General features: G+C 45.4%; 2 protein-coding genes across 3 annotated transcripts in view; one reads left to right on the top strand and one right to left on the bottom strand.

Moving 5' to 3' along the window:
- Positions 1 to 1,227: 1,227 nt before the first annotated feature.
- MRPL41 (mitochondrial ribosomal protein L41) lies at positions 1,228 to 1,799 on the bottom strand. Its single transcript, XM_008499296.2, has one exon. The coding sequence runs from the start codon at positions 1,727 to 1,729 to the stop codon at positions 1,322 to 1,324; it is 408 nt and encodes a 135-aa protein (XP_008497518.1). The 5' UTR covers positions 1,730 to 1,799; the 3' UTR covers positions 1,228 to 1,321.
- A 169-nt stretch (positions 1,800 to 1,968) lies between these two features.
- The window catches only part of PNPLA7 (patatin like phospholipase domain containing 7), an 89,380-nt gene continuing 64,079 nt past the window's right edge, over positions 1,969 to 27,269 (top strand). The window contains exons 1-17 of one of the 2 annotated variants that reach the window (XM_030461288.1): positions 1,969 to 2,134; positions 2,572 to 2,620; positions 4,041 to 4,106; positions 4,421 to 4,505; positions 5,350 to 5,432; positions 7,535 to 7,623; positions 7,991 to 8,131; positions 9,461 to 9,620; positions 10,627 to 10,707; positions 12,964 to 13,092; positions 14,527 to 14,607; positions 15,186 to 15,327; positions 15,850 to 15,942; positions 19,752 to 19,852; positions 20,732 to 20,878; positions 24,275 to 24,352; positions 25,134 to 25,339. In XM_030461288.1, coding sequence (XP_030317148.1) covers positions 2,588 to 2,620; positions 4,041 to 4,106; positions 4,421 to 4,505; positions 5,350 to 5,432; positions 7,535 to 7,623; positions 7,991 to 8,131; positions 9,461 to 9,620; positions 10,627 to 10,707; positions 12,964 to 13,092; positions 14,527 to 14,607; positions 15,186 to 15,327; positions 15,850 to 15,942; positions 19,752 to 19,852; positions 20,732 to 20,878; positions 24,275 to 24,352; positions 25,134 to 25,339 — 1,715 coding nt within the window. In that variant the 5' untranslated portion in view covers positions 1,969 to 2,134; positions 2,572 to 2,587. Of the gene's footprint in view, positions 2,135 to 2,571; positions 2,621 to 4,040; positions 4,107 to 4,420; positions 4,506 to 5,349; positions 5,433 to 7,534; positions 7,624 to 7,990; positions 8,132 to 9,460; positions 9,621 to 10,626; positions 10,708 to 12,963; positions 13,093 to 14,526; positions 14,608 to 15,182; positions 15,328 to 15,849; positions 15,943 to 19,751; positions 19,853 to 20,731; positions 20,879 to 24,274; positions 24,353 to 25,133; positions 25,340 to 27,269 lie in introns of both variants that reach the window. The other variant, XM_030461287.1, reaches the window with a different exon arrangement.

Below are 27,269 nucleotides of genomic sequence, written 5' to 3'. Positions count from 1 at the left end.
GTTCCATAAAGACTCACATTAGTGTTGTGAACAAGAGCTTTTGTTAAAAAAAAAAAGACACAAACACCCTATTTTTGGATGTTTCTAAAATAAAACTGATTTGAGGAGTTCTCTTTCCAGGTCCCTGTGGTTTCCAGAGGTCCCTTGTGAGGCCCTTTCTGCCTCCCTGCCCCAGGGGTGGCTCTGGGTGTTCCCTGGAGGCAGAGCTGCTGCTGGGGTTTCCTGAGACCTCTGGGTGCACAGGGTGTGTCCCTGAGCTGGCTGACTCTGAAAAGCTTGTAGTGCCTTTTTATTGCTCTGCAAGGCAAGAGGAATCATTTAATTACTTAGAAAAACCTGTGCCTTCCCTCAGTGAGATGTGATTCCTCTGCCTCTGTGTCACTGCACTGTCCCCTCCCCCCCAGCCCAGAAAACACCATTTTTAACAAGTTTAAGGGTTCCTCTGTCAGTCTTTGTGACAGAGCAGCTGCTCACCCAGACCACCACAAACACACTGCCTTTCACCAGTGAGCACTGTCATTGGGATTTAATTCTCTGAAGCTTCAGCTTTTCAGAATTTTGTATTTGGGAAACCTCAAGGTAAAACAGAAAAAAAACCAAACCCAAACACCACTCAGAAAGGCTACAGCCCCACAGAATTATCTTCTCAAAGACTCCAGCATTTGGGTGTTAATTACTTCCAAAGACATTTTAAGATTTCTGCTTGAAACAGTTGTCCCTGGCTGCCTGTACAAGTGTCACCTGTGCCCCTTCATCTGATGAACACCAAGACTGGGAGGAAACCACACCCAGAGTAACAGGTTTTGGGATAACAATTCATATTTAATCAGTCCCCTTGGCACTTCAGGCAGCTGCACTGCAGGACCAGACATCACACCAGGTACTGACTGTGCCCTGATGGGCCACAGGGAAAAGCAGTTTTGTGGTTTGGGGGGGTCTGGAAATGGGGGTGTTCAACCCCAGCTGCTGCTCCTCCCCCAGAGAGAGGCTGCAGGCAGGGGCTTGGCTCTGTTTTGGGGAGATCCCCAGGTTCAGGGGACCCTTCCAGTGGGGTTGGGGACAACCCTGGGAACTCCAGAGTGCCCAGGAGGTGAGGCTCATCCCTGTGCCCCCCAGAGACAGGAATCCCTTCCCAGAGGGAATGGTGAGCAGCTGCCTCCTGGCACCCCGCAGGACGGGGCAGTGACCTCCCGGCTCCCCGGAATCAGACACAGCAGGAACACAGCAGGAGGGATCGGGTTTTAATACCCCGGGAGCTGTCGGTGCTGCCCCGGGGCGGTGCTCTGGGTCCGGGTCCGGTTCTGTCCCTGTCCCGGGCTCCCTACCGCACGTAGTTCTTGGGGAAGAGCTGGAAGAGCTTTCCGTCCTGCGTGGGCTCGAAGCCGTACTTCTCCAGGTTGTTGGGGTCAAACGCTCCGTCCTTCACGTCCTTCTCGATGCGGGGAGCCACCACCTCATCGAAGAGCTGCTTGGCGGTCATGGGCGGCTCGGAGCCCTCGGGGGCGCGGTACGAGACGTACGGCTTGAGCTTGAAGCCTTCGAGGTTGGGGACGATGAACTCGGGCACCATCTCCTTGATGAGGATGAACTTGTAGTTGGAGGTCAGCACCCCCAGCCGCTTGGCGCCACGGCCCTTGTTGTGGGTGCGGGGCCCCCGCTTGCTGGTGAACGGGGACATGCGGTCAGCACCGCGCACCAGCCCGCGGGCCAGCCGGCTCAGCAGCCCCATGGCCGCAGCCCCGCAGCCTCCGGGCGGCCCCGCAACCTCCGGCCCGCAGCACCCCTCACGCCTGCTCTCGCCGCACCCGCCAGTATCGCCCGTTTCCATTGGCCTCCAGGCGGCAGCCAATCCGCGGAGCCGGTACTGGGGGCCTCCCCGCCAATCAGCAGCGAAGATGGAGAGGAGGGGGCGGGGCTTTCGCCCCCTTGCCCGCCCCCTCCGCCTGACCTTTGACCCCGCTCGCGCAGCCGGGCGGGAGGGGCTCTGGGTCCGGGCGGTACCGAGCGGGTTCGGGGATCGGTACCGGGGGGAGAGGGAGGCGGCACCGGAGCGGAGCGGGCAGGAGGTGCCGGGGGACTCGCGGTGCGGGCAGGGCTGCGCTGGTTCCCGTCGGGCTTCCCCCGGGACGTCCCGGTGAGTGTCCCGGTGCCGGGTTCGGTTCTGGCTAAGCTCCGGTGTCGGCGTTTTCCTTAACGTGGGAGCGTCCCCGCCGTGGTTCTGCTGCTGCCGCTGGGGGACCGGGGGACGAGGGGTACCGGGGCTGGGGAGGTTCGGGACGGAGCGAGCAGAAAGCTCCGGAGCGCTGGGGTTCGGTACCGGAGCACTCGGAGGCTCCGGACCGGTACCTCTGGTTTTCCTGGAGAGGTTCTTGCTGGGTTGGGTTTGTGCTCAGCAGGGAGCGCAGGACAGCGAGTGAATCAAACCCGAGGGGTTCCTCTGCCCGGGTCCCGTCCTGCAGGAGCAGCTCTGGTACCGCCCGGGCTGCGCGGTTCGGAGGGGTTCGGGTCAGGCTCTGCTGCTGCTCTCTCCTAACTCTCCCGTCTCTTTTTTTTCTCTCGTTTTTGCCCCAGCTGAACCCCCCCGGCCATGGATGAAGGAAACAACAGCACCAGCCTCGAGGTACAGCCCTGTCCCCCCCAGTACAGCCCAGTTCCTCCCAGTACAGCCCTGCCCCACCCAATACAGCCCATATCCTCCCAGTACAGTCCTGTCACCCCCAGTACAGCCCATCTCGTCCCAGTACAGCCCTGCCCCACCCAATACAGCCCATATCCTCCCAGTACAGCCCAGTTCCTCCCAGTACAGCCCTGTCCCCCCCCAGTACAGCCCTGTCCCTCCTGGTGCTGTTTCTGCTGTTGTTTGAGCTCACACGGGGCTGGGCTGTAGCAGAACTGTGTGACTGTGTGTGTGTGTAACTGTGTGTGTGTGTGTAACTGTGTGTGTGTGTGTAACTGTGTGTGTGTGTGTAACTGTGTGTGTGTGTGTAACTCTGTGTGTGTGTAACTCTGTGTGTGTGTGACTGTGTGTGTGTGTGTGTGTCCCTGACACTGTCAAGGGGAAATAAATTACCTGACCCAATAACTTACACCAAGAACTCTCTGTATTTTGCCAGGATGTATTCATTGCTAACATTCTTTTTCCTTTATTTTGGATCCTTGTGCCCTTCCCTCACAGCCCCACCAGTAAAACCCGTGGGGTGACAGTGTCAGGGTTTGTTTGGGTGTTGCAGGGGACAGGTTCACTGTCACTGTGCTGTCTGAAGGACAAACCCAAGCCAGGGCTCTGTTTGTGCTCCCTGGTGGAGCAGGGTTTGTGGAACTGGAGCAGACTTCGTGGCAGGGGGTTTGGTGACTCTCAGCACACGTTTCATTTTTCTGGTGGTATCCTGGGAGGTCACCCGGGTGTGGGGTGAGGGGTGAGGGCAGACCCCGGGCCAGAGCTGCTGTAGCCTCTGGGGTTGTTCCAGACCTACCAGGGGCCATCTCTGTCCTTGTGCTCAGGGTGTTTCCTGCTTGCTCCTCATTTTTGATTTGCCTTTTTCCCCCTGTTCTGGCACATTTTGAGTTGCCATTTCTCAGTGTGTTTTAACTGCCAGATTTTATTTTTTTTTCCTGACTCCCAAGACTTGAGCAGGTCCTAGGACTGCACACTCCAGGCTGCAGATTCTTCAGCATGTGCATGGTTTTCTTTTTATGATGAATTAATTCTGCTGGTTTATTGCTTATTTGCTCAACCTCACCAAGTCCTTTGTGTTCAGTTCTCATTCTTCTTGCTCTGTATGGTGTAGAATCATCAAGAAAGGGCCTCACTTCACTGCCTGACCCTTTTCAGACTGTTCAGGAATGCACTGACACTGATGTACAGCTCCCCTGGTCACCCCTCTCCACTGAATGTTTGTTCACAGAGGGGCTGTAGGTGAAAGAAAAGCTGGAAATTACAGTGAGGTTCTGCTGGGTGTGCCGTGCCAGGCACTGAGGTGGTTTTATGGAGGCTTTTTGCCACTTGTAGGAAACTAATTTCACCTTCCTTTGGTTGCCAGGCTGTGTCAACAGCAGGAGGAACACGAATTCTGCAGTTTGTAGAAGACAGGATACAGACTACAATGGTAATGAAAGGTGGTGTGTGCTTAAATAAGGGGCAGGTTCGTGGGTGTTCAAGGACCTCTGCTAAGTCACAATCAGAGTCTGAGTGTTTGTTTCCTCCCTGTGGCTGTGCATGGGGCAGGAATTGCTTCCTGTTGTTTCAGCCCATGTGCACAGAGTTGGGATCTCTGGGAGGGGAAAAATGCTGAATATTTTGTGTGTGATCTTATGAGTGTGACATTAACGGAGTTTAAATTCAGACTTTTGTGTGTGTGATGTTTTAGTTGCAAATTTTCACCTCTAGAAGTTGCTAACTACACCTGAATTCCTCTGACAGCTGACTGGCATTGCAATTGGAGCTGCAGTGGCATTATTCATAGCATTTATTGTGTTTGCTGTTTACAGAAGAGTGAAAGGATCCAGTAAGTACTCAGTGACTGTAAGACTGGCAATTTTCTCAGTTATCTTCAGTATTTCTGTAACAGTATGTGGTAGATTCTGTCCCAGTTTGTAATACTTGCTTGCTGTGAGGGCAGTGGTTATTGCAGGGAATCAGCTTTACAAGGGTGAAAAACTTGTGTTGTTTCACCCAGGTCTGAGTCTAGGACTTATGGATTCAAACTAAAGGAAGGGAGATTTAGGTTGGAAGTTAGGAAGAAGTTCTTCCCCATGAGGGTGCTGAGACCCTGGCACAGGTTGCCCAGGGAGGTGGTGGGAGCCCCATCCATCCCTGGAAGTTTTTAAGGCCAGGCTGGATGGGGCTCTGAGCAACCTGAGCTGATGGGAGGTGTCCCTGCCCATGGCAGGGGCTGGAACTGGGTGAGCTGACAGGTCCCTTCCAACCCTGAACATTCCATGATTCTATGAGTGGAGGTGCCACATGCAGGATGCTGCAGGGTTTGATTTCTGCAGTTTAGATTCAGGTGTCATGCAAATGACATAACCCCTGCTGCTAGTTCACTGTTAGAGTGGTGAGAAACAGGGGAATTAGAGGTTGTCTGTGTGAGGTTAGAATTACCCAATCCCTTTAACCATGTTTAGAGAGCCTTTTCCTCTGCTCCAGTGATCAGGCAGTGCCTCAAGGCAGCTATTCCCTAGTCCAGTGTGGCCAACCAGGCCTGGATGGGTTGAATCCCAAAGACCAGAGCTGTCAGCTCAGTGAGCCACAGCTGGAAGGAGGGAATAAACCCAACAGCCTGGGCTCAGTTTTCTTTCTCTTGGCATGGAGCTGCAGATGGTTTCTGACGTGTTGCTTCTCCTTTTCAGGACAGCTCCAGCCCCAGGTGCCTCAGTACAGGTTTCGCAAGCGAGACAAAGTGATGTTCTACGGGAGGAAGATCATGAGGAAGGTGAGGGCTGCTGGCAGGCTGGGAGGGGAGGCAAGATCAAAAGCCAGGGCAGGAGATGTCATAAACTTTGTCGTGTTTCTCTTGCTTCACCTGGCCAAGGGCCTTCAGCCTCTAGACAGTGTCACTGGAATTCTGAGGGTGCTTCAGAGCCCCTGGAGTTCTGCCTGAATTGCTGATGGAACAGCAATGGCTTCTCCTGGCCAAACCTGCCCTGCCTCAAGAATGCTTACAGACTCTGCTGTGGAGATGATTTTTTTGGGGTTTTTTTGTTTTATATACACACACACACACACACACACACACAGCTCTATAGTAATCTGTCTATTCAGGGCCTCAGGATTGTCCCTTTCAGACAGTGACTTCCAGCTCTGCCATCACGTTCAAAGCTGTCACCCTTTTCCCCAGATTCACCTTCCTGCAGTCTGGTGGAAAGCACTGAGCATGTGAGCCCTGGTTTTCTTGTACTGAATTACAAGTAGGGCTTGTCAGACTGTCTCATGGGACTGTTCAAGTGGGGTTAATCACAAGACTGACCTCTTTGCCTTGGATTGTCACAAGGAATGGTACTTGTGCAGTCTGGTTCCTCTTCAAGTGTTGTTTCAGTCCTGTTATTTTGAAAGGTCTCCAACATTTTTCCATCAGTCAGGAATCTGTTTCTGCATTAGTTGGTTAAATCCCTCAGGTCTGTGGCTGCCTGTTTGATATTTAGTTCAATTTTTTATTTTTTCCCTTTTGCCTTTACAAGCAGCTTTTCTTGGGAAACTGCAACAAGAAAGCTTGAGGAAATCTGCAAACAGACATTTTCTGTAATGGGTTCATTAACCTTAGCAGGCATGCTAGGTGTTCACCACTGCCTGGATTTCAGGTATTGAGGAGATTAATGTTCCTATTGTTCTCCTCAAAATACATCCTTCCCTCGAAGCTGCTTTGTGTATTCAGAGCATGACAGTCATTTTTTACTGGCTGTCAGTACCACTGTGGTCAAAACCTCCCCTCTTTTCAGTGCTCTCAGGAGTGGCTGTGTCAGCACAGAGATTTTGCATTTGGTTTTGTTACAACCTTGTGCCCTGGGTCCTGGAGGTCAAGGTGGCTTCCTTGCTCAACACTTAACCAGACCAAAATCTGTGTAGCAACTTCCTGGAGCTCTGTGCACAGTTTTAGTATGTGTGATGCTATTGATAAAGCCTGACTTCTCTTAGGTGGGAACTCTGACCCCTTTTTAGAATAACAAATGGTTATTTCTTGCTTGTAGTCACCTGAGATAGTAAATATAAATGTTTTATGAAGGAAGAAGCCTATTTAATTCTGACTGCCATGAGTGCTCCCTGCCTGCTCTCCTGTAGAGTCAGAACCAGGGTGCTCTCTGTGGGCTCTCAGCTCAGGGGAGTTGTGGGGCAGGGATGGGAATGTGTCCTGGGGGATAACCTGCTCCAGTCCAGGGGGGCACTCGTGTTACCAGGGCACTTAGAGCCCAACATCTGCACAAAACCCAGGTGCAGGTAAGCCAGCTTGCTTGGTCAGTCACTGCTTGTTGAGGAACATTTCCTCCTGTGAGCTGCCACAGCCCTCCTGCCTCACACACAAAACATGGCTGTGGTTCAGCTCCCTGAGAAACAAAGGAAGAATGAGTAATGTTTTCAAAGTCGAGTTTTCTTGGTCTTGCAGTTGGTGCTTTCCCCCAGGAGGTGGCACTTGGTAACCATCTAAAACACTTGAAGCCTCGGTGGTGGCTCTGGTGCTGTTTGTCACCAGCTCAGAAATGCAGCAGTCCCTGTGTTCTGAGCCTTGCATGGTGCTCATCTGCCCGATGTTGAGTGTCCCTGAGTGGGAACTCTGTGGGTTTTTTCCCCTCTACCATCCATGACCACTGTAGTAGCTGCTGATGGAAATTGTAGCATCTTCCACTTGCTTTCTGGAAAGAGAATGGTCCTGGTGTAGGTGTTGTTCCAATCCTCCCAGGTCCTGTCCGAGAGCTTCACTGTCCTCACCTTCTGCTGACTGGGTAAATGAGTTGGAGCCTTCACAGGGTTGGAATGGATGAGTTGGGGTTTTGGTTAGTTTGTATTTTCATGAATGTTTTTTGTTTTCATTACTTCTTCCAGGTGACAACTCTCCCAAACTCTCTGGTTGGGAACGCCGTGCCTCGCCAGCGGATGCGGAAACGTGCCAAGGTTTTGTCTTTGGCTAAAAGGTACGTTGACTTTTGGGAAGGGGAGAAGTCCTGTCATGGAGGATGGTTTGTAGGATTTTTCTGGGTTAGTTTTGTTTGTGATATGGCAGCTGTTCCTAGCACTGCACCTTTCTTTCACGGGCTGTGCACCAGCCTAGCATTTGGGTGAGAATCTGCTGGCAGGGAGTGGTTTCTGTACACAGCACTGCCTGGAGTTCTGCTGAGGAAAGGCAAGGGGTGGAATGTTGGTGTTTCATCTGCCTGCTCATGTATAGCATGGATTGATGTGCATCTAGAATTGCAGCCAGCCCCTGGTGTCAGTGCACACCCCATGCCTGACACAAATGAGGAGATGCCCTGAACTTTCTGACTCGTGTTTTCCTTGTAGGATTCTAAGAATCAAGAAGGAGTGTCCAACCCTGCAGCCAAAGGAACCACCTCCCTCTCTGCTAGAGGCAGATCTGACTGAATTTGATGTCAAGAATTCCCACTTGCCATCAGAAGTCCTGTACATGCTTAAAAATGTTAGGTATGTTCAATGGGAAGATAAATGGGAATTTTGCTTTTGATGGATGTTCAGGTGAACCTAAATATTTCATGGTTTGTGTCAGATCACTGCATGGTCAGAATCTTTAAGCATCTGATTGAAAGATTATCTGAGCCTGAGGGAATAAATTACTTTTAGTGTTCTAGAAACATTAAGAAAATTGTTGAGTGGTTTGGTTTTTTTGGTTTTTTGTTTTTTCTTAAGGACTTACACTAGTAGCCTATACTGGGGGATAATGATGATAAAGCTTTTCTTACCTGAAGAGATTTCTGTTAGTACATTTTTAAAGTTTTCTTTAGACTATATCAGACAATTTTTTGGTACAGAAAGGTATCATAATTGGTAAATGTAATTGGATACCAACCATATTAACAACTCTCTGAACTGCAGAATTGTTTCTTTGGCTAAAAAGGTTGTAAACTAAACCAAAGGCAGCTTAATCCTCACAGCTCTTTGGGAGGTTGGGAGGTAGGGATGCTCTTTGTGCCTGTTCGGTCAAGTGTTGGTACTGCTGACACAGCCAAGGGGGTGAGATCTGCAGACATGAGACATTTGTTTTCTTTGTGCTGGTTCATTTTTCTCCCAACTGTGACATGATTTAGTCCTGAAGGTCACACATTCCATAACAAAACTGCTGTTCCAGTCATCCAAGCTTTCCACTGTGGAATTATGATCTCCTTTGACTAATTGATGTTGCAGTAGAATTTGATTGATGGATCCTGTAAGATGTGAGCTAGTGGAGCTGTATGAACAGCTCTCTGGTGCTGTGCACAGATCAGGTTTCAGACTCCTCTTTCTGTCTGCCTTGTGGTGACTGACTCGTTTCAGTACTGAAGGACTCAGCTGCACGTTGCCTGCAGATGAACTATTTCAATTTTACAAGCAGATGCAGGGATATGACAGATTTTTCCCTTTGTTTTCAGTATTTCTCATGCATTCTGCCTACCCACATGGACAGGGTGGCTGTGCTAACAGGGTGACATTTCTCATGCAATGGGGGAATCTGTTGCAGGATTTTGCATTTTTTTTCCTCCTTCTGAAGCCATGCTGATGGTTGTTTGTGGGACATTTGATATGCTTCCTTCTGAAGCATTCTTGGAGTGCTACTCAAAGTATTTCCAGTTTTCAGTGTCACAGTTCTCTGTCACTTCTGGGGAATTCTGCTCCTTCAGCCACACTGTTGGGCTGCCACACAACAACTGCTCTGGGGGTTCCTCTGCTGTTCCTCCCTGGGGGCTTTTTCCAAAGGCAGTGACAATTTTAGGTTTCTCTTTGAAAAAAAAGGCTGATAACTCATTTTCTTCCCTGCAGGGTTCTTGGCCACTTTGAGAAACCTCTTTTCCTGGAGCTGTGCAAGCACATGTTTTTTGTGCAGCTGCATGAGGGGGAATACATCTTCCGTCCTGGGCAGCTGGATAACAGCATCTACGTTGTGCAGGATGGCAGGCTGGAAGTGTGCATCCAAGAAAGTGTAAGAATAACCTGAGCTGTTCTTCAGGAGCTAAATCTGTCGACGTGGCCTGTAGTTTGGCACGAATCATTAAGCATTGATTAAACTCAGACATTTGAATCATCGTGGTTTCACAAGGGCAGCTTCCAGCTCTGTAAGGTTGTGACATTTATAAAGATTGAGGCTGTGAGCTGTGGTCCCCTGGGTCTTAGATGACAGAGCACAAAACACAGTGCTGACCAGGCAGTCTGAGGTGTCCCCACACACTCTGGGAGGACTGGGGCAAAACAGGCTCTGCCTGGGAGTGGAAAGATTCTCCTTTTGGATGGTAGTGATACAGATGGGTTGGGTGTACAGAGCAGGAGAGACCAGGTACACTTCACTCCATCATTTCCTGGTGTGGTAGAAGGTGGGAGGTGAAAGATTCAGTTTCACTTTTGGGTAGACAGGGAAAAGAAAGGGTTGGGGGCTTCTTTTATGGGTGAGGGTCTTAAAATATTGAGTGCTAGCCCTTGTGGTTCTTTCTGCCAGTTCTTGAGTTTATTTTTTCCTTCTTCTCAACTAAGCTCAGAGTTTAACATGTGAACAGTTTTCTGATGGCTGAAAACACAGGGGATTTATGTTTGTAAATGATGCCAGATTTGCTGATTTCTGTGTATTTTTGCAGTTTGCTCTTCTTTGTTTTGTACTACCTCTTGACATGCACTGCTCCATACAGGGAGCTGATTCTGACTCTGTGAAGGAAGCTCTTCTTAATTGGTTGTTACACAGCAAAGACAAGCAGCTCACATCTCCCCCTAGAAAAAATTGGCTTTTAGTTTCTCTTAATTTATCACTTTGAGAAATGTGGCTTGAATTAGCCCATTTCCACCAGAGCAGAGAGAAAACAAGCATTCAGGCTGTAATGAGGGACCATTTCTTCTGGAGCTGCTCAGAGTCACAAGAACAAGTTAAGCTCTCTGAAATGCCACAGAAATGCCATATATGCAGCTTGAGCCTGCAGTAATCTTGTGTCCTACACTTGCAGGATGGAACAGAAGTGGTTGTTAAGGAGGTGCTGGCAGGAGACAGTGTCCACAGTCTTCTCAGCATTCTTGATGTCATCACAGTAAGTTCTTGAACATGGAGCTGTTCTGCTTTGCTGCTTTGTCTCCCAGAACCTGCTGGGGGAATTGGGCTTGAATATTGCTAGGAAAGAATCAGAATAGAAGATATTTCTTTAACCAACTCTTTTCTTCCTCCAAGGCCTTCACAAAAAGTTCTCTGAAAAGCCTCTAGTTCACTCCTGATTCTAACCTAGCTGCTCCTTGTGACCTCAGAGTGTGGCTGTAAAATATTATAATTTAGATGTGGTATTTTGCAGGTGTGGCTGATTACATTGTATTTGAGAGACCTGGCAATTATGGAAACATTTCCTCTTCATGTTCCCCTGACAGCTTTTACCATGTTCTGGACCAGTTGGATGTGTGGTTGGCCCTTTCCACAGCAGGCTGCTTCATGCAGGGATTTTGAAAGGGCAAAATTATATGCTGAAAACCTGGAGGGACAGGCTGCTGTTTGGGGAGAAAGGCTAATGGTGCATTATCTGTTATTATCCTTAAGGTGGTTTTCTGAGAGACTGTCACGTTGGTCACTTCCTTCCAAAAAGGAACTGTTTAGGAAAAAAACCCACCAAACACTTCACTGGGTATTCTGCAGACCACATCAGTGCTCGTTTTGTTTAATTATTATGGAGCACTGTTAAAATTAATTTGCATCCTTTGTCTAGTAACTAAAAATTTAATAGATTTCTTGTGGTTTTGCTACGTATTTGGTATAGAAATTGACATGAAATACTGCTCGTGGCAGGACAGTGAGGTATGTACTTAAAAGCAGACCATACACATTTGAGTATAAGAACTCCAAACTACTCCATCTGAAGCCAGGTTTTAAATTGGCCTTTAAGGAGGAATGTTGTATTTATTTTTGGTACAGCAAAGGGCACAGGAATGTAATTTGTTAATTTTTTAATTAAAAGAAACTTGAGGAAACTGAGGACACCTCATGGCTTTGCACTGCAGGTCAAAGAGATGTTGAAAATTTCAGATCCCTCAGGAACTTGAAAATCAAAGCTATTAATATTATCCCCAGATTTTATAAAAAGGTCAGCTGAAGTTGGTGTAATTAGGAAATTGGTTCCAGTTAATTTAATTTTAGAATCTGCTTCATCCTGACTTCCACCCCAGCAAGGCAGGCAGAGCTGTAGCTTTATTTTTCAGGGTGGTTATGGCTGTAGAGAGTGTGTCTTGTTTGGTGTTGCTGTGTTCTTTAGGCAGGAATTCTTTTGCAGTGGTTGTTTAGCTGTCTGATGTTCTGGAAGACTTGCAAGTTTTTGTTTGTAATCAACATTTAACATCTGTGTATTCAATGCCTGGAAAAAATTGCTTTCAGCTGCTGCAGAGGAGTGAAAGCTCCAGAGGCTGTAAGGTGACTGTGTTCCATTAGACATTCCATTTCCCTCTGAGCTCTTGCACTGAACCACAGAAGGACTCCCTTTGTCTTGGAAATATTTGCTAAAAGAATGTTTCATGTATTAGGAAATGAGTTAATAGCTTCTAGATACTTTTTTTTTCAGCATTTACAAGTGGGACAGAAGGGGTGCTGTTCAGCAGTGGATTTTTGTTAATATCCATTTTGGCTCAGGTGGGAAAATCTTAAACCAGGGTCTTGCCTTTTAGGGAGAAAAAAAATCTCTGTATTCTTTACAGTCTTACCATTAATTGGTTTGTTAATTCTCCACCCCTTCTTTGAGCAACTTGGGATGGTGTAGACCCAGTTTATCTCAAGTAGAGAGGAGCTGTTTGACTTTGTCATTTGGGATATTCATGTATATACCTGAAGATACATATATGTATCATAGGACACAGTAAATCTGCCTGGGTTTTGTTTTACACCACTATTTATATAATTACTGTGAGTTTTGTTGTATTTCTTGCTGGTTGTGTGAGCCTGTGGTAGTTATTGCAGCAAATAGCTTGCTATGAGTATAGGTAATAACAACAGTCTTGAGTAGCTTGGAATACTTGTGAAGCCTGGCTTTGTCTGTAAGAAAACTATAACAGAGCTGCCAAACCTGTTAGGTCCCCTTCACCTGATACCCCTTCCTGGAGCTCTTATTTCTCTGTCTCTGTTTAGTGCTGTGAAACTGGTGCTGTGAATTCTCCTGCCCTCATTACACCACTGGGAGGTCATGGAGCAGAAGTTGAAGGCTCCTTGTGGTCAGTCAAGCATATACAGGATCAAAGGAGAAATTCAGGAAGTGATTGGGAAGAATGGAGTCAGATAACTGGTGGATTAACTTTGTGTCTCTACAACTTCCCATTAGGGTCATCCTGCTCCTTACAAAACAGTCTCAGCCCGAGCAGCCATTCCCTCCACTATTCTGAGGCTTCCAGCAAATGCCTTTCAGGATGTCTTCCAGAAGTACCCTGAAACTCTTGTTAGAGTGGTCCAGGTAAGTTAAGTACAATTGGAGGGGAATAAGTCATTAATTTCAGAGTTACAAGGAAAACATTCTGAAGTTCAGGAAGCTCATCATCCTTTGGCAGATACAGAGCTGTTCAGGACAGCTGCTTTCCAAGAGGTGGAGGATTTCTGCTGTTCCTCTCCCTCTTGGAGCCCTAGACTTAAAGACTGCAGCATTACTCATGTACAGGAAGAAATTATAAATACATTGAATCAATTTCTGCACGTGATAATCTCTCAAATCAGCCCAACCTGTACCATAAACTCCTTGGTCCTGGTGAGGCAGAATGTGCTAGCTCTGCATCATGGTTAGGCACCAACAAGGCTTCAGAGTGGCTTAGACTGGAAAAGACTGCTGCATATTCTGAAAAAGGACTGATGGACCCTCACAAGCTGTTTGTTGAGGGGTGGTGCTTTGTAAAATCCATGCCCTTCATGTGTAGTGAAATGAGGCAATCAGGTGTTGCTAATTACAAGGTGGGAGCTTGTGTTAAGCTCACCTTTTATTGGCCCCCAATCCTGCTCATGGGCAGTTGGGCTCAGCCCTAATTGGGCACAGGTGGGCTTAGCACAAGCTCACACCTCCCACCTTGTAATTAACAACACCTGATTGCCTCATTTCACTACATTCAGACTCCTGGGTGGATTTCCCCAGCAGAAGCAGCTGTCAGCAGCTGAGGGAAGAGCCTTGCAGGAGTCTGAAGTTCTCCTTCCCTTGCCTTGCAGGAGTGTGGACAGCTCTGCAGTGAGCTCTGCAAATGTTTGGTACATCTTGCAGGTGGAAGTTAGTGAGGGAGCAGTGTGTTAATTATTTCATTTCTGCTCTGTCCTCTTGTTTTACTATCACTTCTAAATCTTTTTGCTCTTGCAGACTGTTCTGGTGTCCGGATGATTTATGACACCTGAACTGCCTGGTACTGGTGGCTCTGGAGAACAGATCATTAAACCAATTTAATTTGCTCTGTGGGAGCTGGTAGAAAAGAGAGGGTGGCTGAAGAGCAGGAATAAGCTGCCAGGGTGGAGGAGGGTCAGGTGGCAGTGGTGTTTTATGCTGTTTTAAAGTGCTTATAGACCAGCAGCACAGGCTCTGCGTGGAGAAAGCTGGAATAGTTTTTCAGTGAGGAGAGAAGAAATGGAAGCAAATGTATTTACTTGAATTCATACTTATTCTAAATGTTTACAGGAAGCAAAACCCATTATTTTGTGGCTGATGATAAGGCTTTGGATTCTCATGCCATCAAGTGATTAGGAAGTCTTTGTTAAATCACTATTTTTGCCTCACTTGATCAACTGCTGAGAAGGAATTTCAGCTTAGGGTACAGTCTGTATTTGATGAGGTGCCTTCAGGAGCTCTGGCACAGAACTGTGTCTGAATGCAAGAAGGAGCGTGGGAGAAAGCTGAATCCATTCCTTTTCCTTCCAGATCATCATGGTAAGGCTGCAGAGAGTCACCTTCCTTGCTCTGCACAACTACCTGGGTCTGACCACTGAGCTCTTCAACTGTGTAAGTCTGGGTTACATTTGGGTTACATTTTCCCTGCTGTTCCTATGCAGCCTGGCTGTGACTTGGCACAGGGTCCTTTGCCTTCCTTCAGAAGGTCATCAAGCAGATGTCACACATTAATGTGATAATGCCAGTACTTGAGAAATAAAGTGCTTGCTGTAACCAGCCCATGAGATCCAGGCTATGCTGAATCCTGGGGAATCAGGGGGAAGTGGACAAGCTTCAGAGAAGTGCAATGCTTCCAAGTGGTGTAGGTGCATCCCTGGGTGTTTCTGCAAGTCCTGACATGGTGGTGACACTGAGACACTTCCACCAGGGACAGCTAAGAGGGTGATGGACCCTCAGTGGCAGAGGATGAGGTCAGGGAATAGTTAAGCAAACAAGACTTGCACAAGTCTGAGGGCCGTGATGGGATGAGCCAGGAGTGCTAAGGGAGCTGGCAGATGTCACTGCAAGGCCATCCTCAATTGTCCTTGATCACTGTGACTGGGAGAAGGGCTCCAGGGGTCAGCACTGGGTCCAGTCCTGTTAAATGTGTGAGGTTTAAGTTTGCCTTTTCACCTTGCTGCCTGCAACAGAGCCAAGCCATCCCACTCATCTCTGTGGCAAGTGTAACATCTGGAGGAGCTTCAAGCAAAGCAGGAAAAAGACAAATGTCTAACATGGCAGAGGAGGATCGTGCAGAAAAGTTTGAAAAAGCTGGGGAAGCTCTGGAGATGGGTAATGTGTCTGGAAAAGGGTGTTCACTGTCATTTGTGGTGTTCTTGAACTGCTGAGCTATTCGTCAGAGGACTTTTAGTAGTTAAAAGATTGTCTGAAAGCAGTTTCAGGTTTTCAAGCCTGTTTCAAGCAGTTGCAGTGTTTGGATAGTCCTTAATTTTGATAGGAAATGGTTACTGAGTAGTTAATGGTAGTGACAGGTAAGGGAGGGGGGGTAAAAAAAGTGGCTTCTAATGTTGACTTCACAGGAGGAGCTGTGGAAATTCTGCACTCCAGGTCTTGGCAGAAGGATTGCCAGGGTGGAAGCTGAACCTTGGAAAACATGAAGTTGCATTTTGCCTCTGAACTTGAAATTTTTTAGAAAAGAACTCAAAAGCAGGTTTAAACAATGCTTAACACTGGTGTTTCCAAAGATTTAGTACAGCCTTTCAGAAGTCTAAAAAGTGAGTAGTGAGAGGTTCTAGAAGACAATTGGAGAGTGCCCTGTGCTTACATTTGTCTCATTCTTGTTCCAAATTTCAGATACATTGAAGATTCCTGGTACAGAAAACTCTGAGCATGTTTTCAGAAGAAGCCTTTCTTCACCTCCCTATGCAGGTTCTGTAGAGGCTTCCAGTAAGTATTGCTTGGCAAAATTGTGGAAATCTGTAATTTATCTAATCTATGGGCAAAGGCATCTCCTGTCTGGAGCACTGGGTTAGGTAATTTTCCTTGTTCATGTTAGATAATCATGGTGCAGTAGTACTGCTTCTCAACTCATTTGTCAAAAGTGTATTTTCTGAAGTAACAAATGGACTATTATCTAAGAGAACATTCCCTTGCTGTCTTTATTTGCAATTGAGAGCAGTACAATCATTTGGCTGCTGAGAGACCTGCAAATGAAGAGTGTTATTAATTGATTTAACTGAAACAAAGTGAGTTCTGGTGATGTGCTGTCATCCTTTCTGCAAAAGATGACACACGATTCTTCCTTGGCTGATTGTCCCAAAGAGCACATTACATGGGTTTGTTGCTTTTAGAGGGATGGTTTTGAGTGGGTAATAAAGGCAATTTATCACTGAATGCTCTGATGAGGCATTTATGAGGCTGAGCTCCAGTTATCTCCATGCAGACACCTTCCTCTGAGCTGGTTGTTCAGGTTACCTTTGTCCAAGGCAGAGAAACTGAACCATGCCATTGGTTTCAGCAAGTTCAGCTCTGTAGAAGAGACTCCACTGAAAAGTAAAATTAACAAAAAGAAAACTGGTTCTATCTTGGCTCACCCATAGAGGAAAGGGATCCCTCTTTTGTTAGCAGGGTACCAAACTGAGCATCTTTAGGTAGTTGTAAGGTCCTGCTGAGGCAGTCATGGAGATACTGCTGATGGAGAAGTCAGACAGGCTTTGGTCAGTGGAATAGAGGTACTCTGGGTGCATTAGGAGACACATGTAATGCTTGCCTTGAAAATTAAATGGTAGAAGAGATAAGAACTTTCTGAGGGGTTACAGAGAACAAAGAAAGGATGGAAACAGCCTGAGGGAGCCCTTGGTGTTGAGGGTTTTCCCCAGTGTAAGGTTTCCAACACTTAGTGATGTAGATATGTAAGAATGGCTGGTAGGTTTTCTTACACCTTGCTCTGTTTTTAACAACTGAGAGCTGATCCACTTCAGATTCTGCTGGACAAATGTGCAGTGTCTCCATTAAGTTTCCTAACTCCCATGTTACTGGTCAGGGGGATGGATTTGTGGTAGTAATAAGGAGATCATTCTGAAGCAGGGAAGCAAATTCAGGAACAGTATTGCAGTGAGCCACCAGTGCAAGACTGGGCTTTATTTTCCTGTGTATTAGGTTGGTTTGCACTGTGCATGGTAAAATGTAGCAGCAAGCTTGATTCAGTGGTGAATCAGCCCTGGAACACTGCTGAGGCAGAGTCCATTCATGTTCCTAGAAGCTTTTCTAGGATGTGGAAGGATCCCTGTGAATATGTCCATTTGTCCTTCCTTTCTCCTTTGATGGGCTGTAAGAGTTATGTCAGGGTACAGAGCTTAGCAGAGAGAGAGAATTAATTTTTACTGACAGAGGGAGTGTATCTAATTGAGTAATGATGATTTACTTCAGTTAACAGAGCTGATTTCTGCTCCCTGCACTGAGGTTACAGTCACTGTTCAGCTTGCACAGACACTATCTTGATTTTTGTAATGAAAAGATCAAGATATTGCTTCAGATTCTATTCCACTGCCTTATGGTGTGTGCAGACTCCATGGGAATAGTGATTGTTTATCATTGATTCAGAGGGAAGAGAACTATCTGATACAAGAGTCCTACAGGTGTCATCATCTCAGCATCTCTTGGATTTGTTTGTATTATTATAATTAATAAAAACTCTTTTGGGGAAAACACTTTTGCCCCAGTTGCTCCTGGGGTTGGGGTGTCCTCAGTTGTTCTGGGTTCTGTGTAGCTAACATGAAGTGGAGTTGTTGTAGCAGTTGTGTGGATGAGGAAGCACAATCCTGCCAACTCAGGCAGGTCTGCTCTGTAAGTGCACTAAAGATGTCATCAGGCCACGTATCTGGACAGAAGAAATAATGAATGAAACAGCAGGGTCTTTGCTATGTGATAACTTCATCAGCTTTATTGTTCCATGAAATAAGTGTTCCCAACTTAGTTTTTTAAGGTTAATAGCAGTTATCTTTTATTGGACTGTTTGCTGGTTGGTCTCTCTTTTTTTTTTTCCCTAGCAGAGCTAACAGAGGCTGCTTTTCTGAGCCTGCAGCATGCAGACAGGAGCTCCCAGCAGGAGGAAGAGGAGGTAGTTCAGGGAGGGAGCCCTTGGAAGGAGAGAGGCAGCTGAGGTGCTGGCAGTCACTCAGTCAGTTGCCATTGAGCAGTGTGTGGGATACCCACAGCCACGTGTGGATAACCATGTGGATAACCACAGCACCAGGACTGCATCCCACTCAGCCTGAGTTTCCCACTGCCTTCTGTTCTTTGGCTCAAGGCTTCCAGCTAAAGCTTGTTCTGCTCTGTGCTCCCCAACTCCCATTTGAGCAACAAGAAGTTTAATTAATCACTGTGGGGGAAGCTTTTATCTGTGCCCAAGATGAAGACTTCTGCCTTGAATAGAAGTCTGGTAGACACAAGATTTCACTCTTAGAATGTCTCCACTTCTTCCTTTATCTCTTTTTTTTTTTTTTCAATATGCAGTGCTGTGTAGAGGATGCTTGCCATGCTCCTTATCTCAGATTATTTAGGTTTAACCTGAGATATGTGTGTTTAGATTTAAAGTGCACTTGGTGTGTTGGGGCTTGGTAATGATGCTGGCACTGACATTTGTGGGGCAGTGGAATTGACAGGTAGGCAAAGCAGCACAGGTGGAGTTCCAGGCTGCTACTTGTAGGATTCCAGCTTTTTGTGTTTATAACTACTTTAGGGTCTTTAATGTTGCAGTGTGTATGAAACTCAGATAGCAGCATCACCAACTTTTTTTTTTCTTTTTTTTTTTTTTTTCCCCTTTACTCCTACAGTTTGTAAATTTTGCTGTTGACAATTTTGGGTCAATTTATTTGGTTTCTTTTTTGGAGGCTGATCAATAAGTTATATTATGACCCCAGTGGCAGATGTCTGTTTACTACACGTGAGGATTTGTTCATGTTTATAGATAATAGTGCTCTGAGATATGTGTGAATCTTTATGGCACTGGGATTCCCTCCTTGTCTGAGCCGTGGTGGAGATAGGAGTCAAGCTCCTCCAGAAATAGAATAATTGTGTTTTTAAAAATAAATATATAAAATCAGCTATTTATGGGAAGGTGATAATTTCACATGATCTTACAAGGGTTGTAAATACAGGGAAGCTCTGTGTTTCCAAAAGCCAAAACTTTCCAAAAATCAGAGCAATTCTAAGGCAGACCCAAGTGTGAGGAATTCAGAATTAAAGTTTGTGAGCCCTTGCCAGGGGGAATGCTTCCTATGGAGAGACTTTATGAAGCTGCTGATCAGAATATTCTTCCTATGAAAGCTCTTGCAGTGTGTCAGGTACAATGAAATTGTTTCTGTTTAGTGGACAAAAGGTTAATAAGAATCATTCCCTGTAAAGAAGGAAAACATTTGTAATGGATTTGGCTCTTTCTGATGATCTCCAGATCTGAGTGACTCTGTTTTGACTACTCCAAAATAATTATACTCTGTACAGGGTGGATGTGGAAATTATGGGATGTTCTGTATACATGACCTCAGATACAAAGATTTAAAGTTTCCACCAGATCTCCCAGGTCAAAAGGGATTAGGAAATAAACAGAAGTACAAGCACGCCACTTTCTGCTCTTAGCTTCAGAAATGAAAAGAACAAACAAAAAGCTGCTTGGTTCTGTGTCCTGTCTGCTGCTTCTGAGAACCTCTAATCGAGGAGGTGCCTAAAAATAATTTTTTTTTTAATTTTGCTTGTAGGTAATTCCAGCAGTGCCAAGACAGACATGGACATGGCATATGAGAGAGCTCGAGTGCACTTCCGCTCTGAGGACCTGGGCAGCAGTCCCTTTGTGGGCAAGGTAGGTCACAGCTCTGGGTTTTTCTTGTGCTCATCCTCATGTTTTGGGTACCAGAAATGTTTTCTTCCTTATTTCAAGTATCTGCCCTTGCCTGTGTGCATCTCTCTACAAGTTGTGATACTGGGTGGGTTTTGATGTGGAGCTGTCTTGGTGGATTTGAGGAGTGTTAAGGTGTTCCAGCAAAGATCTTGAAGCTCTCTGACTCACAAAAGGGATTATTTGGAAAGGTGAATTTGCAAGCTGTTGCTTTTTTGGAAACCTAGCTTTTTTTCCTTTTTTCTTCTCTTTTCCCTCCTTCTCTTCTTTTCCCTCCTTCTCTTCTTTTCCCTCCTTCTCTTCTTTCCCTCCTTCTCTTCTTTTCCCTCCTTCTCTTCTTTTCCCTCCTTCTCTTCTTTTCCCTCCTTCTCTCTTTCCCTCCTTCTTTTTTCCCTCCTTCTCTTCTTTCCCTCCTTCTCTTCTTTTCCCTCCTTCTCTTCTTTTCCCTCCTTCTCTTCTTTTCCTCCTTCTCTTCTTTCCCTCTTCTCTTCTTTTCCTCCTTCTCTTCTTTTCCCTCCTTTCTTCTTTCCCTCCTTCTCTTCTTTTCCCTCCTTCTCTTCTTTTCCCTCCTTCTCTTCTTTTCCCTCCTTCTCTTCTTTTCCCTCCTTCTCTTCTTTTCCCTCCTTCTCTTCTTTTCCCTCCTTCTCTTCTTTTCCCTCCTTCTCTTCTTTTCCCTCCTTCTCTTCTTTTCCCTCCTTCTCTTCTTTTCCCTCCTTCTCTTCTTTTCCCCCTTCCCTCCCTCCAGTTCTAGTGGATAGAGAACACAGATGAAATGGAAGTTTTTGCTGGGTAGGTGCCAATTACACCATCCAAACCCATCCTTGTTGTGTCTGTTCTCTGCAGTCCATACTGAAGAAGACAGTGACAGTGACAGAAACTCCCTCAGCAGTTTTCCACTACAGTGCTGTGCAAGATTCCTGTAACAGCAAACACATCGATGCCATTGTTGAAGCAGCAAAGAAAGACCTTTCAACCTTGATGAAACTTGATGTAAGTTAATGCAGGAAAAACTGGATTTGTTTTTGCTTTTTGCCTCATTCTGTCAGTTGCTAAAAGGTAAATTGTCTCTGAAGCACACTGTGAACTGGCTGAATGTTTTATTCTCTAGGCTGCTGAAGTTATTAGTGGGACAGAAATAAATCTGAATTTTTCTGCCACTTGAAAAGACCATTGTGAAATGCACTGCATGAATCTGCTCTTGCTGTGTCCAGAGTTATCCATGTGAGAAGTAAATTTGTGTTTTCTGCCACCTGGTAGTTTTGTTCTCTGCCATGCTGTGTTCTGGAGAGGCATTTAGGGAACTGCTGAACCTCTGCAGCCTGTTAGCATAGCACCTTGAGTGCCTTGTTGGATTTTCTGAGCTGAATCTGTGTTTGGCTGTTGGCTGTGAGTGGATTTCACCATGACCAGTCCAAGTTTCCTTCCTGAGCTGCTGCAGCCTCCTCCTCTGCTTTGAGAGAGCTCACCCAACAGCAGGCTCTTAGCAGAGAGATTTCCAAGCCCACTGAAGCTATGGATTACAGCATTTTTTATTTTTTTTAATCTAGAAAAAATGTCCTGGTTATTAAGCAAGCAGATTAGAGGTGAAGTGGAGCAGCATTCTTAGAATGCAGCATCTGAAAAGCAGTGTTTGTAACAGGGAGAAATAATAATGAAATAAGGTGGGCTTGGAAAAGTTTGATGTTGGAGCAGCTCAGTTTTTACAAGCAAGAAAGAATCAGGTGGAATGCAGCCAAATGCTACAAAGCTCAGTCATTCAAGAGTCAGTGTTGAGTTTTTCTATGTAGGAGAGCAGAAGTTGAGTCTTCATCAGGCAGTGGCAGAAAAATCTTACAGTGTTTAAAATATTTATGTTCAATACTACTTATGTCAAGCAAGAAATGAATTCTGAAAGCTCTTCTCTTAAAGATATCACTTCAGATCTCTTATTAGCTGTCTGGAGGCATTTTAAGATGTGACTTTTCAGAGCAGCCAATCAGTATGAATAAAATGAAGATGTTTTGGTGACAGATGGTGGAGTGTTGTTTTCTGATTGCTTGGTAGCTGTGTTTTTTCATGAGCCTGTAGAAGAGAAGGGGATAATTTCCTGTAGGAGAGGCAGGATTATTTCAAACAACTGTTAGGTATCTGACTTCAGAATTAAGCTTTTATTTCTTTTGTTCAAAATAACTTGAATTCCTGGAGTCTCTGTCACAAATCATTTTCAGTCTCATACAATTTTTACACTTTTTCAGCTTTATCTGCATTTCTGAGAGCTCAGCCATGTGGCAGGGCATTTCTTTCCTGGGAGTTGCAAAGGAATTGTCATTTCCTTTGACAAAAAAATGTCTGTCCCATTTAATTTGTTCATAAGGGGTTTGTACTTTCCCTTGTGCATCCTCAACCTCTAATTCATTACCTATTATTGTAACACAAAGAAAGAAACTTGCTTAGAAATGGCTTTTGTTGAGCTGATAAATTCTGTTCCTAAAAGCTGGTGGCTGGAGGAGGCTGGAGGGGATCAGTGCAGCTGCTGAAACCCAGGGATTGTGCAGTGATGAATTTGTTGGTCTTGCCCCTTCAGGAGAGAAGAGAAGAGACAGGATGGATTCTTGGGGTGCCCTGCACAGGGACAGGAATTGGACTTGATGATCCTGATGGGTTCCTCCCAACCTGGCAGATTCTGTGTTGTCTGTGATCTTGTCTGTCAAGTCCTTTGGTGCTTTCTTAGGGCAGCAGGAGGATTTTCCTACAGAAAAGTAGGATTTCAAAGGCTGCTTGGAGGTCATTAAGTCTCTCTTCATGTCTAAAGCAGAATCAAATATTGCTAAGTCATTTCTGGCAGGTTTTTCTGTGAGCTATTTTTAAAGATCTTCAGTGACAAGGACTTGACAGCTTTGTGTGCAATCTATTCCAACCTTTAAGCAGTAGACCTGAAGAAATTCTTTGCAACAATTTTTTTCTTCAGAGCTGATGCAGCCAAAAAGCTGCTGATAGGTAGAGCTCATTAGGGAGCTTGTATTCCCTTCCTGTGAGATCCTTTAATAGCTAAAACTTTGCCTTTAAGTATGGTTAATACTATACAATCATAAACGGATAAATCTAGAAGAAAACATCGTAGCAATTAGCTGAGTTGATATTGCTGAAGTGAAATATTTTGACAGGTGCCTATCAGGTTCTTTGCTCTGGATATGTTCCCATGAAACAGATTGTTTTCAATAAAACTATTTTTTGATGAAAATGTTCTCTTTTTATCAGCTGTAGGTGTAAAAAATAATTCTGATTACTTCACTGGCTCTGTTTTTTGTTTCTCTTTACATTTTTGGTTGAAAAAACCACAAGCTGGCATTACATTTGCAATGCTAAAATGTTAAATCTCTGCTGTATGGTTTTTCTGCTGCCTTAATGATCAGGGTCAGATTCTGCTCTGCTGCTTATGCTGCCTTACATTGGACATCCCAGCATCTCTCTTCCTTTTACTGGTTCTGCTCCTGTGGCAAATCCTGCCCAAGGAGTGTGTGGCTTTGGGTGGTGAAGGTCCAGCTGCCAGGAGGTGCTGTCACTCTTTGCCCCAATGCACAAATCATATAATTGTGCCTCTGGTTTTTGTCCCTCTCCATTTGGATGCTGATAATAAAATGCTGAGGTTTTGAAGATCTGGTTTCTCATGTGCAAGTTTTGTGAAAGCAAAACTGTTCTGAAGTATTTGGCAGTGGCTGCACATGGGATATCAAATGGTGTGGGCAATTCTTTGAGGTGAATGAAAATTCTCTCCATGCCTGGTGGGTTTCTGTGATGTGCTCAGGATTGTGGAGCTGGGAAGGAATCAGCCTGGACACTGAACTTAACCCCTTCCCACTGCAAGAGTTTGGGGTTGGGTCCAAACCAAAGGCAGACTTTTGGAAAGATTTCCCTCCTTCTCTTTAGTCAGGAGCAAAATTCCCCCTGTCCTGTGCAATCCATGTGTGCACCCAAGAATTCATTACCTGGGGTCCAGTGTGCATGAAAATGTGGGAGCAGGGAAGGGCTGGGATATAAAGCAAATGTTGGATCATCCTGTCCAGTTCCTCCAGGACATAGCCACTCTCCTTTGGTTTGATTTTTCATGCCAGCTGATTGAGGTCTTTTCATTAAAGACTTAAAAGAATCTGGGGGCAGAAGTGACAACCATAAAATCCTTAAGAATCATAAGGCTGATCAATTGAAATGAATTCAAACTCTTCTTCTGGAGGAAATGTTTGTTGGGTGGAGAAACAGAAAAACCATGCAGCAGATTTTAAGGAGATTAAAGTACTTTCTGTAGTAATTAATGTAATAATTTGCTTTCTTTTGATGCTTCCTCACGTTTGTGGACTTCTACGTGTGCACAGACAAGTAAATTGTACCCCTTACCCCTTCCTCCTCCAGGATCCTTCATTGCTGAATGGCAAAGTGACCCTGCACCAGGTTACAGCTGGGACTGTGCTGTCCAGGCAGGGAGATCAGGTGAGTGAGGGGGGCAGTCAGTGAGCATCCTCTGGGAGCAGAGGGAGGGAGAGAAATACATTGGTCAGAAATATAAAAAATGCCCCCCAGACTCCTCAAACCTTCTGTTCTCAAGGTGGGACAGTCCCAGCTCTCAGCCTTTCAGTGCACACTGAGCAGCAGAGTTGGAGATGTGGTACCTGACCTCAGCTCCTCCTGACCCATCCCCAGCCCTGCCAGGAGCTGCAGGGACCAGGCAGCCCTTTCCTTGTGCCCTGCACTGCAGGCTTTTGCTGGTGTCACTCGGCTGCAGTAAAGTTGTTCCCCCTCCCCAGGGCACTAGAAATCCAGTTTATTTGTTTTAGCAGAGTCTATTTACTCCACAAGGAGATTAATTTATAATAATATTGTGTAAATAGAGAAGGTTATGCAGAGCAGATGAGGGGCAGCTGCAGTCACAGTGCTGCTGGGTTCAGCTCTGTCCCTCATCGTGCTGCTGTGATTACCCCGTTATCTCCAGTCACAATTCTATTCTTATTCCTTGAGATCTTACAGATGCAGCCTTTGTGCCTCAAAACCATGCAAAAAGAAACACGTTTTCAATATTGTGGCTGCTTAATTTTAAATATTCATCACCTGCTTTTAATAATTCACTGTTGTGCCTTATCACCTAATTGTTCAACAACTATAGGGAGCTTTCTGGAAAACAGATTGGTCCTGATAGCAGCCCTCTCACTGATAATTGCTTTTAACATCTTGAGGGATTTTATTGAGCTCTTCTTTTTTTCCCATTTCACTCCAGGATGTCAATGTTTGCTTTGTGGTCTCGGGGATGCTCCACGTGTACCAGCGGAAGATCGACTCAGAGGAGGACACCTGCCTCTTCATCACCCACCCAGGGGAACTTGTGGGCCAGCTTGCTGTCCTCACTGGGGAACCACTGATTTTCACCATCAAAGCCAATCGAGACTGCAGCTTTCTGTCTATATCCAAGTCCCATTTCTATGAGTGAGTTCTCAAGAAAAAAAAACTAAATGAATTTTTACGTCCTTTTTGAACAAAGAGAGTGGTGGATGTGTCTGTGGGGAATCATGGAATGGTTTGGGCTGGAAGGGACCTTAAGATCATCACCCCCCGTACAGACAGGGATAACTGCCTCTAGACCAGGCTGCACAAGGCTTCATCCAACCTGGCCTTGTGATTTAAGGGCTTGTGATTTAATGCTTACAGGGGGATATAGGTATTTCTTAATTAGAAACCACACCCAGCCCAGAGTGGTGACTGTGGTTAAGCCTCATTGTCCAATATTAATGATCAGTGGTCCTGATTGATTCCTGATCCTATTGTTAAGATTTAGAATTAGTTCACACACATAATTTGGGTCAAATACCTCAAATACCTTTTCTGATCTTTTTCAGCTTCTTGCATGTGCCATCAGTCCTGTCTTCTCTCTAGGGCTGAGTTTGTTTTTTCCAGGCCACTACCATGTTCTGTGTGCTTCCATCTCTCCAAATAATTCTATTTGTAATTGACTCCACAGCATCAGATGCTCTGGGGTTTTTTCACCCTAGGCAGAAGGGTGCCTGCTGTAAGTGGAAGGTGCTGTGCTCAGCAGTCTGCCTGCCTGGTGAGCCGTGTTGTCCATGTGCTGGATGGCAGCTCTCTGACCTGCTTTCTGATGGATGCTCCCCCCCTCTCAGTCCATCTGCTATCAGATATATTGCTTCTAATCTCCTGCTTTTTCTTGCTTCCTTTTTCTGCTGTTGTTTTCTCACTTGTTTTTGAACTTTAAATTTCATGTTGTTGACTCAGCCAGCCAGTCAGATTTTACCTTTTCCTCCTCTTCTTTGTTTTTGGTACTCAGTCCTGGACTGATTCATTTGCTTGAACTCATTTTTCAGAGTTTCCTTTTCTCTCCTGAGAACTGAGTTCTCTCTTATTTATTCCAGCTTACATTTTTGCTTCCATTAACTCCTATCCAGTCAGCAATCCTGAGACCATTCTTTGTCACCTTTTCATCATTTTGGGGACTTTAGCAAATCTTTCTTTTTCTCTTTCAAGTAATTCATTGCCCATTCTCTGCATTTTATGATCACTGTGATCTTCCAGTCTTCCACCTTCACAATTTCTCCTGAAACCCAAGTTTTATATCACTTCTAACTCCTGTTCCCATATTTAAAAGTACTGCTGTAGAAAGCCTTTGAAAAGCACAGTTTCTCCACGTTTGTTCATTGTTGCTTTGAACTCCATGAGGAAGAGTTGTTGATAAAATTAGACAAATGTTTTATTTTACACTTTTTGTGCCAATTTCTGTGCACATGGTCCTGCAATGTTACACTTTCTCCTTTGCTCAGAATCCCAGGAATGATTTTAATTTTTTTTTTTTTTTCTGGGCACTTATCTTGTTTGCTGAGCAGAAGGAATCTGACAAGAACTTCCATTATTCTTCAAAATTACTTTCTTCCATTTGTGTCAGATGTATTGCTCTTATTTTGAGCTGCCCAGGAACACTGTATCTGGGTTTTTTTGGTTATTCCAATAATTAATGAGAGGGCAAAGCAGAAGGGATGTGGTCAGTAGCTGCCCAGTGTTGGATGTTGGACAAGAGATGAAATTCTTTTCACTGAAACTTTAGTGCTGGAGGTTTTTCCGGGTACTTTCACAACTAAATAGCTCTTTAGAAATGTAGTGTTTTAAGCACAGGGCTGACACAAGCTAATTATGGAGAATATAGCTTAAATTCTTTGCTGTTTTGCTGAGCTGATGTACTGAGTGTGCAGTGCCCACGCTGCAACTGTTGGTGTCTCCTGAGGAACAGGGTAATCAAACTGTCAGCAGCCTCTCCCTGGGAGAAGTGTTCAGGTTCTGCAGTTCTGGGGACTCTCTCACATTTTCTGCCTCAGTTAATTTCACAGTTTGGAGTCTTAATCATGTGTGC

This window comes from Calypte anna, chromosome 17 (assembly GCF_003957555.1).
Source record: "Calypte anna isolate BGI_N300 chromosome 17, bCalAnn1_v1.p, whole genome shotgun sequence".
In the NCBI taxonomy this organism is placed as follows: Eukaryota; Metazoa; Chordata; class Aves; order Apodiformes; family Trochilidae; genus Calypte; species Calypte anna.
Note: the sequence above shows the minus strand (reverse complement) of the source record. Positions and strands in the feature narration are given on the sequence as shown.